Consider the following 12,440-nt stretch of genomic DNA (forward strand, 5'->3'; position numbering starts at 1 on the left):
CTAGTAATCCATTTTAATATAATAAGGTTCATCACCATATGTTGCGCGATTCCAAAGCCCCCCTGAGAGTAACGTGCGATCCAGAAATAATGTAACGCTCGACAATTATCTTACACATTTACTAAATGTAGTTATACATCTATGTATTGGTTAGTAGGTGGCTCGCGTAACATTAAATAATTAAACTTCCTGTTGAACTGGATTCTAAAAATTCAGATAGTAGTAGCCGCGGTCGCCTTCCTTTCAGGAGGCACCAAGTAGCTACTCTGTTTCGCTTATATTTTTTCACGCTGATTTTATTTCAAAATGTAGCATCTATATCAAATCGGCCTTGTCTTTTATCTGGAAGAGCGCCAACTTGCGCATTTGTGCTTGTAGCAACTCAGCGTAACCATGGCTCTTTTACTTTGCACAAGGTACCTTTCCTGGATAGGTACCCATGCAGTAAAGGCAATGCTAATACGGGTTATTCAATGTCTAGTAGGATGATAAAGCCCATATACCCACAAACTAGGCCTATGCTGTTGTATGAAAGCACTAATGACTACAATGTTGGAACTCTGGCAGATGCATTTACAAGTCTAGCTAACGACGCCGTCAAGGAGCAAATGTCAATTCGCCTGGCAAAATTGAAACATCTGGAATCTGAACTTGGATCTTCTGGTTATCCAGAAATAGACAGCAAAGAAACAGAATCCATGACCACTGTGGAACAAATAAATAAAAACCATAGAACGCTAAATAATGATGAAGAAAATGAAGGTGTTAACTATTGCATTTACGGAAGGATTAAAGCTATACGCTTCGGCGGTTTGTTTGTGGTAATTGAAGATAAACAGGGTGATGAACTACAGGTTCTATTCCGGAGGAAGATGACTATACACATTGGAGATAAACCCTTTAATGCAGAAAATATAGACCAACTTATTGATATCGGTGATGTAATCCAAGTAGGGGGGCATGTGAAGAAAACGGGTACTGGGGAGTTAACCTTGATACCTCACCATATGTCAATCCTAGCAAAATGTCTGCTGCCTATGCCTGATGGATTCCACGGTCTCAAAGACGTCGCCACTAGACACAAGTTGCGTCATTTAGATATTATGGTAAATGAAGATACTCGGGGAATATTATTGCAACGTTCACATATCATCTGGGAATTACGCAAACTGTTACATAGTAAGGGGTTTGTTGAGGTTGAGACCCCAATCCTGCAGCATATATACAGCGGTGCGAATGCACAGCCGTTTAAAACACGCTCGGAGGCATTGGATGAAAACCTCTATCTACGAATTGCACCAGAATTTTTCCTCAAACGTCTTATCGTGGGCGGACTGGGTGACAAGATATTTGAAATCGGTAAATGCTTCCGTAATGAGGGAACCAGCGCTAGGCACTCTCCAGAATTTACAATGATAGAAATATACCAGCAAATGGCCAACGCGGGAGATATGATAAACCTTCTAGAAGAAATAATAGAAACCCTTGCTAAGAAAATAGGAGTGGAATTCCCTAAATTCACTAGGAAAACAATGGTTGGTCTCATAGAAGAACATATAGGCATAAATGTCGACTTGTGCAGTAGTGAGCAGCTATTGTCAATATTGAGAGAACGTGGCCTAGACACTAACACTTTAGAAAGTAATAGCTGGGGAAGCTTAGTTGCAACCCTCTTCAAGTGCGCCGTAGAAGATAATATCACGGAGCCTACGCATGTCACTGAACTGCCTAGTGATATATCACCCTTGGCAGCAAGCGAAGGTTCAAAGGGCAAAGTGTTCGAATCATATCTACAAGGTTTGGAAATAGCCCATGGGTGTACGGAAGAGTGTAACCCCGTCCAATTGTTGCATAAACTAGATATGTGTGGCCTACAGGGGTTGGGACATACACGAGATACCGAGTTACTAAACGCTGTTGCTCATGGTATGCCGCCAACAGCTGGAATTGGAATAGGCATAGACCGATTGGTTATGGCACTGTCCAAGACCACCAGCATTAAGAATATACAAACATTCCCACTTTTGAAAAGCGAAGCATGAGTAATATATATAGCGATATGTACAATTTAGGGAGTTTATTATCCTGGGTTTCATGAGGTAGCTGTCAATGCCCTCATTCCGCCATGGGTGTAGTGAGAGCCTTAGTTAACTTTTCAACCTCCTCGTTGATAAATGCAAGGTTTTCAGTACATTTCTTGTGTAATTCGTCAACCTGTTGCAAACATTACGGTTGAAATTAAAACCAAATACCTTTTGAGCATATGCAGTCAAAGCAGGGCGTACCTCTGCTACAGTGCGCTCTACAGCAACCTTCCCAACTATACGGTAACACCTGCGATCGTCTGGTAACGTAGAGAGTGTCTTGAGAACCAATCTGTGCAAAAGCTACACACAAACATAAATTGACATACTTGTGCTCCGCAGACTCTTGCGATAGGTCATCCAGTTGCCCTAACAACCGGAGACGCTCCTTTTCGAGCTTCTTGAGGTTTTCTTTCTTCCCCTCCGCAGCGTTCATGTTCGTTTAGGTTATGCTATGAACACTTAAAGCGCCCACGACGCAACGCCGCACAATCGAGCTTATCAGCCTAAATTACGACGTCCCATGTACTTGCATATTTTCGCATAAGCTTCTTTTACATCCGAAAATAAACCACGCTGCAGATCTTTCTCACCTTGATCGATCGACTGCGATATCATGATCTATGCAACCGAAGTGATACTACTCACATAATATGACCCTCGATACTTGTTAAACAGCATGGAATGAAACAGTACAGATCGCTGTAAAGTAGAAGATAATCTCAGAGTAAGCGGTAGTAGTTGCGACTCTCCAGAATCCTTCCTATAACAGATGTAACACTTCATATCACAAATACCGTTTGTACATCAGTCGGAGCTCTATACCAGAACGTGGGTCCAGGGGTAATGTAGGTGGCTTAGATGGGTCGCAATATTCCTTCACATCTAAACGCGGCCAACTAAGCTCCAGCTCAATCTCAGTGGTCCGAATAACTAAACCCTGAAGTGATATTTAAACAACCAATCAAATGCATACCGCACATCTTAGCTGTAGCTGCACCTCAATGAGATTGTCATCCCGCATGGGAATTGCCTTTTTCGCTGCAGGGGCCTTCGGAAAGTTGGGAACGTGTTTTGCTTTGGGGTGGATATTCTCTTTCGCTTTAGGGTTAGCACTATTTTTAGCTATAGCCGTTGCATTCATACCCTTGTTCCTGTGTAGCAACGTTTTACCTTTGTCAATCAAGTTCTTAAACAGACCACGCATTTTGCTAACCTGTGGTTCCACAGCCGGTGTTCCATCGGGTTTGACGGGAGATCTGCCAGTAACGGCAGTGCCCTTGGCATTTATAGCCCCTTTTAATGTGCCTTGCGCTGATTTTGGCGTAGAAACCTTAGGTAAAGGAGGTTTAGATTTAGCCTTGGGTGGTGGTGCTTCCACTGGTACCTTCGTACTTGGTTCACGAAGTAAGGACGCCATAGAATCTTCAGATCCTTCCGGCTCCTTTTCGATACTATCCAAAAGTGATTCATTAAACCGTGTTGCACTTGAGCGGAGCTCGGATGAAGATGAGAGACTGCTGCCGATCCCGACAGAGCTTGGAATCGTAGATTCGTTGGTATCCGTATCATTCAAAATAATGGAACTCTTATCAGTGTAGCCACTAAGAGAATCGACAATGTCACTATGACTTGCAACTCTAACGTGTGGGAGAGGTGTTTCCACGGTTTCGGCAATATCATCATTTTGTTCATCCACACTGGTAGCATGTTCCTCCACCGGGACTTCTTTGCAAGTCATGAAACTCGAAAATTGCATAATATCTAGTGTCGACTGCTGCATAGGGCCCTTTGTAATAACCCCGTCTTTGGGTAAGCGGTTTAAGGAAGTAGCTATTGCGTGAATGTCATCAGTTTTTGCCAATACAGTATGTAACTCATTATCCTGTAAATTAAATACATGATACCTAAAAACTAACCTTAGATACGTTCAATAATACGTTATGAGCCGTGATATTACCCAGGCGAATAGGACCACGAGTAGTGACGCTGTAAAGGTATCTTCGATTAACCCCTGTCCCGACAGCCTTTGAAACACGTAGTTTAATATAATGGCCAATCTAGATAATATGACCGACATATATGTGAAACAGCATACCATATAATCATGTAGGTAAAGCATATCGCTCGACGAGCATGGATTGGAATAGAAATCCTTGGATTCTCCACGTCTTGTTGATATATACCATTCTACTCTGTATACAGTAAAAGATTCCATTGAAGGTGTTTTCAAACTCCGGTAATTCGCATAACTACCAGACTCTAAGGTCCCTTCGATTATTACTGGATAATCATTTGTGAATTCCTCAGGAAGCTCCCCTAAACTACGGTCATCGTCGCCCATGGAAAGACCCTTGTTACAATATAGAGGCTCATCAAAAATAACATACCAGTTGAGATAAAATACCACCTAGAGATGAAACAGGGTATTCATCTTTAACTAAATGATAATTGCCCGGTGATGGATTAGTTACACTGCCCGTGGCACTCGTTCCCGCCTTTTTATCACCCAGGGCAGCACGGAAGTTGACATTAAGACTTCCATAGTTATATACCGGTATGCCAAAACGAATCTGTATCGACTTGCATAATGCTTCGCACTCTTCCGTGGAAGGCAAAGTAAATCGTAACCAACGCTCACCCCCCGTGGAAAGTTTCAATTCAATCACCTAACAAAGTTGTACAAAAACATATTACGTCCAACATACATCGCTATAAGTCGCAGTGCTAGTCTTCACTGTCTGCTCCGCAGAGAGTATGCGCCTTTGAATGCTTGCTATGTCATTTAGTTCTATACGACGAATCTGCCTCAAATTCTCATCGAGAATACAAATCGATCTAGATGGTTTCACATACAATGATATGTAGTATAGGTGATATTGTTGACCATAAAGCACCTTATACAGCTGGCTACTGTCATTGCCTACGGTGAGTTGCATAGCAGCAATATTCTACACTACATGTAAACAACTACAGTCGTACACAACCATTACATAGTGCAGAATATAGGTAGTTGGGCAGTTTAAACCTGTTTATATCGTTACACATCTGATTTTAGCATCGTAAGAAAGCATTTAAACGACTTCATCATCTTGTATATGACATGACACTGAGAAGATGCGTTTAGGATTCCCTACCTAGGGAAGCATCTTTATACTACGTTTATGTTATATATGGCCCTATTCGTGGTATATACTGCTGCATGTGTATATATGAGCGCTCACAAATCATTACACAATGCAATAATTCGATCACAAGGGGCATGTATGAATATGCAAAACGAGAATGTTAGTATAACTATAGGTTAATAAGCATGCTCATTAAATGTGTGTAGTCCTAAACCTTATACATTAGTCGCTTTTGAAACATATGGCTGCGAAAAGAATATAGCAGGGTCAAAATGCTCCCATCTCTTGCTAACAAGACCTTTGCTCTGGTAATTGATAATGACAATAGAAGAAACTAATTCTCCTGTAATTGTCACACATCTACAACGCAGTGCAGGATAGGTTTTCCTGGATTCTTTAGCGTTGTTAGCCAGACGATCTAGTCGTATCAGTGAAAAGTGACTAGATCGAAATGCGAACAAATCACTACTAATCCTATTCAATTTCGTCACAACATCGCCGACAAATACATCGTGAAAGCATTCAGGAGGCTCCATAATGTAAGGCGGTGGGCAGTAAAAACCACCTTCATCGTTAACGTTAAGGTCAATAACACAACTCTTTATACCTGATGTGGGTTCCGTATATGTAATGGTGTCGTCTCTAAAAAGCGTTTCACCTTTAAATCCTAATCCGCAACCATGTACATATGGATCGGTAGTCTCTACCGATAGTTCCAGTAATTTGTAAGTGCCATATGGGAATGACTTTGCACTAGGGGGTGTAGACCCTAGTGAGAGCAGTAGTCTGTTTCTTTCTTTGATTAGTGGCTTCATGAAGGGCAGGATTCCACAAATGAAGTAAAATGTTACTCTAGTAGGTTGACTTTCATCCTTGGATATAAGAATGGTACCCCTGCTATATGTGACCACTAGATGTTCTTGATATGCCCCGTATTTTTCTTTAATCTCAAATGTTAAGCCCCCTTTCTCTCCCATGATAATATCTTCATAATTAGCACTAATGAAACGAATACTGGGTCCAAATGGCTCTGTTTTAAAATAAGTTGTACTGGCATCTCGTGGTATCCATGCTGTTGCAAGCTGTTTTAATGATCGATTTGTATACTCATAATTATCCCTATGGAACATATCCTGGGTACAATACTGGCACTTGAATATGTATTTAGTACCTGGATATAAATAGAATTTTTCATGCTGGGCGAGTAGAGGTATAGTTTTGCTAGGGACACTACCTCTTGTGTAGGAAACCATAGATCCGTCAATATACGGCAAATGCTGATCTCTATAATTAAGACACTCATTATATGGCCTTATGAACAGACCTATCGTTTCGGAAAATGGATTTTCTAGAATGAGTCTGGATATTACAAACCCTCGGGGATCAACACAGTTACAGCTCATACTGAAGATTGTTTCAGTGTTTGTCAGAATTTTAAACATCTGCATACCTTCTACATGTAACAGATCAAGTCGAACTACACTAGAAGGGATTGGCTCTTCAGTATTGGAATAAAGACTATATGCAGTTTGTTTACAGCCATTTGGCATGAGAGTATTACCAGAACCACAATATATACCCGTATGGAAAACTCCAAAAAAGTTTTTCACAACACAATCATGCATTAAACCTGTATTCCCGATATACTCCTTGGGCCTTATGTACTTTGCCATGTTTCTTGGATTGAAGACACTTGGTTGGCCTATGTCGCAACCAGTCGTGTCATATATGTGAGTTGGTACCAGTTGCACACTAATACTTGCCGATATCATACTATCAATCAATTTGTTGAAAGGAACTGAGTGCCAGTGAAATAATATTGAGTCGTAATCTTTGATAGTTCCTAGGGGTTTACCACTCATGTATATTATACGTATTAATCCTCTATCAGACATAGATAAATCTAGCTCTAAAGCATCTCCTACTATTCTATCGTGGTAAGGCACAGATTCTAGTCTCTTATTCCATGTAGTACCAGTATAAGAATGTAGGTGCTCCAACGTACTAGGTTTAAACTGTGTTTCATATGGATATACAGCCTGTAGCGTAGAAGTATTAGTGGTGTCACTGAGAATAATGTTCGGGTCAGGAGGAAAGCGAATGGTCAACGTACTGCCAGGGTGAAGTGTAACGGAACACCAAAAGCTATGGATTGGCTGCACCCGATTCTTCATCAACATGTTATTGATGTCGCAAACATATTCGTACCGAGGCTTGACCACAATCTTGGCAAGGACCCTATCAGTTAGTGGGTCAATGCACAAACAATGTCCCTCAAACAATGATGTTGCCAAATAAGTAAGTGGCTGCGCAACCACTAATGTAGAACGATTCATCAGAGTCCATCGCTCCGTTCGGTTAGGACGTATTTTCCCGTTAGTATCGATAAGGTATTTCATACACTCTGGAGGCTCCATGCGACCCTCGCAGAGGAAACCAATAGGTGTACTTGACATTGGGTCAACTTCACATGAACGCACTCCAGTATCAGCATCTACATCGACCAACTGTTTATCTAAAAATAAACTAGATGACCTACTACCACAACCTTGAAGGGGTTGTTGAAAGTAATCGCGGTTCATGAAAAAGAATCCTAAACCTGTCTTTCGTTCATTTAATTCGTTGTATAATGTTGCACTGTCCATCCAATCAATTACATGTGACCTATCAATGTCTATATCATTAAGTATATATGAAGTTAATGTCGAATTAAAATCCAAGTCTTTAGGTGCACATAAAAACATCAATTTGTCTTCTCCCATTACATAATGGTAATTATATCTCGTTGTGATGCGAAGAATATGATAATTCAAATGCTCTTCTGAGCGCCATATTGGCTCATTATCCTCCGATTTTAACACGTCGGATAAATTAACATCTGCCAGATCTTTGCCTACCTTCACATAGGCTTTAACATTACACGTATGCGGATTTATCACATGAGGGTGCCATGAGTATTCGACGTCTCCTACTAACTTTGGACACTTTATGCTTACTGTCATTTCTCTGCTACTTTTAGCAGCACATACAACAGCAGCGTGATCATTTATTGATGCGAATTCATCGAAATTGCACAACATTATCACACCATATGCTGGAAGCACATGGGTCAAAATAAAGACGTAGGGAAAAAATAATGCTCCTCTCATTGTACAATTTGTCCGTTAAAAGGTTAAATATATTATCCAGAAGTATCTAATGGGAAAAATATAAATATGTCTTATCTATATTCTTAAAAGATTTATACACTGTTTATTGACGCATAATAATGTTTGAGATGAAAATTGGTTTGCAAAAGCGACGAATAAATAGCTAAGTAGGTTGCGATGAAAATTACTAAAGTGGAAGTTGCCCAGAAAAAACAATCGTATCAACCGTCTAATGTAGAGAATAAACAAATATTTGAGGCCACTAATCAACAAAGTGCCTTAAAGGGGTATAAATTGAATACAACCTACGTACCAATGTGCAAAACATGATTTTCGTAAATCAGACCTCGTGGTATCCATCACTCCTACATCCTTTAACTACTTTCGATATCACAGTGGGCATACGCATAGACATACAGAATCTATAGTCAACAGTATTCGACGGTACTTCACAGGACATGTGCTAGCCAGATCCCAATAACCATAGCTCAGTGCTAAAATGTATCCACAGTAGAATTCAATTGCCCACTATGCAACGTGATACCTGGATTTTTCTAAATAAACATCCACCTACACGGACAAATATCTCCTTGATTTGGTTGTGTTACTACTATGACAATAACTACGCAAACTTGCACAGAACTCTAGCATACATGTTTAATCTATTATATACCAATGTATATTAGTTATGCTTTGGGTACATCGATGCATCGAAACTAAAGTGTTAATAGGGTATAATAAATAGAATTTACAAATCACTCTAACTTATGGTGGCAACATATTGATGCCAACATGGTCACTAATGCAGATTGTATAAGAAATCAAGTTATAACCAATTTTAGATGCAGAAGGTTTGACTAGGTGTCACAATTGTTGCACGAATTGGGTCACCTTCATGGTTGGGTTATTGCCCAAACAACTCGTCTAGTATATGACGATAGACTCGCATAAGACCCTTGGGTCTTTTGAACGAATCATTTGAGTAGTAGTTCACTATGTTGATCGTAGAAATAACTTCACCGGTTATAGAAAGGCAACGACATTGCAAAGGAGGAGACATCTTTGGCTCTTGGTTGGATTGCTTGTGGGAATGATGTAGACTTAACAAAGAAAAGTGAGTTGACTTGTGGTATACCATGGAGTCGCTAATGTCACTGAGCTGAGTCACAACTCCATCTACTAATACCTCCTGGAAACATAATGGAGGGTCAATGACGTAGGGAGGCGGGCAGTAAAAACCACACTCTCGATGTTCACTGAGGTCCACCTGACACCCAGATGAACCGTCATTTGCATCAGTGATATGCACGGTATCTGGTTTGAATATTTCTTCACCAGTGAATGTGACACCACATCCATGGACATATGGATCAGTTGTGACTACGACCATCTCTAACAGTTTGTATGTACCACTAGGATAACGGAGGTCAGTTATGTTTAGCCGCTCCCTGTCAACCTCTGATATCCTATCTACCAATCCATATCCCACATCTGGTCGGAGGCCACATAGATAATGGAAAGATAGTGAATTCGCATTGTTGGGGTCTTTAGATATCAATATGCCACTAGAACGGTAGTTAAATTCAAGAATTTCGTTGTCTTCGCCGATATTCTTCTTTATTTTAACAACCAGTGTATTTTTTTCACCGGTAATGTATTCGTTATAGTTGACTCCGCGTAGATGATATGTGGATCCGCGGCGTATTTTTTCGAAATAGCTCCATCTTAAGTTTCTAGGCAGCCATGAATTCGATCCTTCTATATAACGCTGTCCAAAAATGCTAGACCATTCTCTCGATAATGCGCTCCCATATACATATCGACATTCATAACTATATGTATTTCCGGGGCTAATTGATCTGCCTTCATGATTCACTTTTATACTTACTAAAAAGTCATCAGAAGGAGAAGGATCATAAATAATGTCTGATTTATTAACATATATCTGTCGTTCGTTTCTCTGTGCTGAAAAAAGTGGTCTAATTAACAAAACATTGTGTTCATGATAGGTTGATTCCAAAATCAATTGAGATGTTGCGATGCCTCTATCGGTGATGCAATTACAACTCAAACTAAATACTTCAATTGGATTTATTGTAAATTTAAACATTTGGAGACCATCGACCTTTCTCATATGCATGTTGGTGATAGATGGTGGCCAAGGCAGTGATCCTCCCGTAGAGAGATCGAACGCACTCTCTGAACAATTTGGTGGCATCAGCATCTCACCAGGTTTGCAATATATGCCCGTTCGAATTACACCCGAATTGTGGTGAATGATGCATTGACGATAAAAACGTCGAATACCAGTATATGATTTCCATACGCACCTTCTCCTGGCCGACTGAGGATCAAAAATTCTCATTTCCCCGGTTTCACAACCAACAACATCATATGGGTGGGTCAAGGATAAAGTAATTCTAATGGTGGCAAATATATGTTCAAACGGATAATTGACACGAGGCAACAAACGCCAATAGAAACAAAGTGAATCGTAACTTCCTATCATTGTTAATGGTTTGTTAATATCATAGCTTAACTTTACAACTCCTTTTCTAGCATTAGATACATCTAACGTGAGTGCATCACCAGCTAATTTCTCACTGTAATGCCTTTTAAGTACGTGGTTGTTCCACTTACTACTACCCAGAATACGTAACTTTCTCAAACTACTTGGATTAAAGGTTGTATAAAATAAATTAGGTGGTGTATCATCTTTCAATTCTATTTGTTCGTCTCCGTCATCATCTAATATAATATCAGAATCAGCTGGGAATTTTATAGTAACATTGCTCCCGGGGTGAAGAACGAAAGAACACCAGAAATGTCGGATGTATTTTAATCGATTTTTCATTAGCATATTATTGATATCGCAAACATATTCATAACGGGGTTTTACTATAAGTTTAGCGACAACTTCGGAATTCACACGATCCCTGCAAACACAATAACCTTCTATGAGCGGTGAGGCCAGATAAACAAATGGCTGAACAATAAGCAAAGTATCATTATAAGCGGTCATATACCGATGTACAAGTGGATGGTGTACGTAATTATTGTCGCTAATTAAATATCTAAAACAATCTGGTGGTTCTATTTCTCCTTCACAGAGAAATCCTATAGGTAATGTAGACATTGGGTCGACCACACATGTACGTAACCCTGTTGCTTCATCTATAATGACATCATTCGGATTCCTAAAGAGAGGTGATGCTCTACTACCACAACCCATAAGTGGATGATGAAAACTATTGCGGCGTAGATATACAACACCAATCCCTGAACTATACTTATCCAAAGCTCTTGTTAATGAAGAATAAGTGTTTCTTCGGATGGTATGTGAATGATCCAAATCTACAGTATTAGTCAAGTATGATACTAACGTAGGTGTGAGTTCTAAATCTACTGGGCCACAAAGTAACATCAACCTGTTTTCAGTCATTATATAATGCTCATCTCTCTGAACGTAAATATTGAAGGAGGTTGAATTTATCCCCCTATCGAAGATCCATATAGGTGCAACGCTCTCGCTAATTATTATCTCTGATACTGGGCGTGTTTCCAAGCCATGTTGACTGCTTATATAGGCGTTTCGCTCGATGTAAGAATCATTTGATGACCTAGGATGCCATGTATAATTCACATCTCCTACTCTATCGGGGCAACTTATGGACACAAACCTATCGTTGTGCGAGTTAAGTACACAGATAACAGCTGCAAAGTTTGTAATGGCAGGATCGTCCATAAAATCATGTACCACATCAGCAGAACATACATTAGTATTAATCACCAATGATATTAAAGCACTTATTACATATAACACCAACTTAGTGGCTTGTGAGCTCAAAATACGAAGAGATGACATTGTAACGAACATGAAAATTATTATATTGGCGCGCCTTATTTGACCAAAATATTGTAGTGCATAACGATTCAACAAAACAGCGAAAGTAACGCAAAAAAAGGATTTTAAAGTTGGAATATATCATTAATTTGAAATACAGTATCAAGAAGATTTTGAAAATAAATTTTTTGGAGAAAAATTACCAGTATGGCAAAAAAATTAAACCAACATTATT

The 12,440-nt window shown here is 39.8% G+C and overlaps 5 protein-coding genes across 5 annotated transcripts; 1 reads left to right on the forward strand and 4 right to left on the reverse strand.

The window, feature by feature from the left end:
- The first annotated feature begins 109 nt into the window (after positions 1 to 109).
- Positions 110 to 2,061, forward strand: BBOV_II001160 (putative lysyl-tRNA synthetase). The gene has a single exon (XM_001609593.2). The coding sequence runs from the start codon at positions 474 to 476 to the stop codon at positions 2,040 to 2,042; it is 1,569 nt and encodes a 522-aa protein (XP_001609643.1). The 5' UTR covers positions 110 to 473; the 3' UTR covers positions 2,043 to 2,061.
- Positions 2,050 to 2,531, reverse strand: BBOV_II001170 (Prefoldin subunit family protein). Its single transcript, XM_001609594.1, has 3 exons — positions 2,414 to 2,531; positions 2,253 to 2,376; positions 2,050 to 2,214 (listed from the first exon to the last, which is right to left on the reverse strand). Exons 1-3 carry the CDS (start codon positions 2,518 to 2,520, stop codon positions 2,116 to 2,118), a joined length of 330 nt encoding a protein of 109 aa, XP_001609644.1. The 5' UTR covers positions 2,521 to 2,531; the 3' UTR covers positions 2,050 to 2,115.
- A 14-nt stretch (positions 2,532 to 2,545) lies between these two features.
- BBOV_II001180 (uncharacterized protein) lies at positions 2,546 to 5,065 on the reverse strand. The gene is made up of 8 exons (XM_051767469.1): positions 4,793 to 5,065; positions 4,475 to 4,753; positions 4,183 to 4,437; positions 4,004 to 4,144; positions 3,061 to 3,969; positions 2,882 to 3,024; positions 2,733 to 2,847; positions 2,546 to 2,690 (listed from the first exon to the last, which is right to left on the reverse strand). The coding sequence occupies exons 1-8, from the start codon at positions 5,021 to 5,023 to the stop codon at positions 2,586 to 2,588; spliced, it is 2,178 nt and encodes a 725-aa protein (XP_051623107.1). The 5' UTR covers positions 5,024 to 5,065; the 3' UTR covers positions 2,546 to 2,585.
- Positions 5,066 to 5,377: 312 nt separating this feature from the next.
- BBOV_II001185 (6-cysteine (F)) lies at positions 5,378 to 8,381 on the reverse strand. The gene has a single exon (XM_051767560.1). The coding sequence runs from the start codon at positions 8,359 to 8,361 to the stop codon at positions 5,428 to 5,430; it is 2,934 nt and encodes a 977-aa protein (XP_051623833.1). The 5' UTR covers positions 8,362 to 8,381; the 3' UTR covers positions 5,378 to 5,427.
- An 852-nt stretch (positions 8,382 to 9,233) lies between these two features.
- BBOV_II001190 (6-cysteine (G)) lies at positions 9,234 to 12,270 on the reverse strand. The gene has a single exon (XM_001609596.2). The coding sequence runs from the start codon at positions 12,236 to 12,238 to the stop codon at positions 9,266 to 9,268; it is 2,973 nt and encodes a 990-aa protein (XP_001609646.1). The 5' UTR covers positions 12,239 to 12,270; the 3' UTR covers positions 9,234 to 9,265.
- Positions 12,271 to 12,440: the final 170 nt, after the last annotated feature.

The sequence above is a fragment of the Babesia bovis genome, chromosome 2 (genome assembly GCF_000165395.2).
Source record: "Babesia bovis T2Bo chromosome 2, whole genome shotgun sequence".
In the NCBI taxonomy this organism is placed as follows: Eukaryota; Apicomplexa; class Aconoidasida; order Piroplasmida; family Babesiidae; genus Babesia; species Babesia bovis.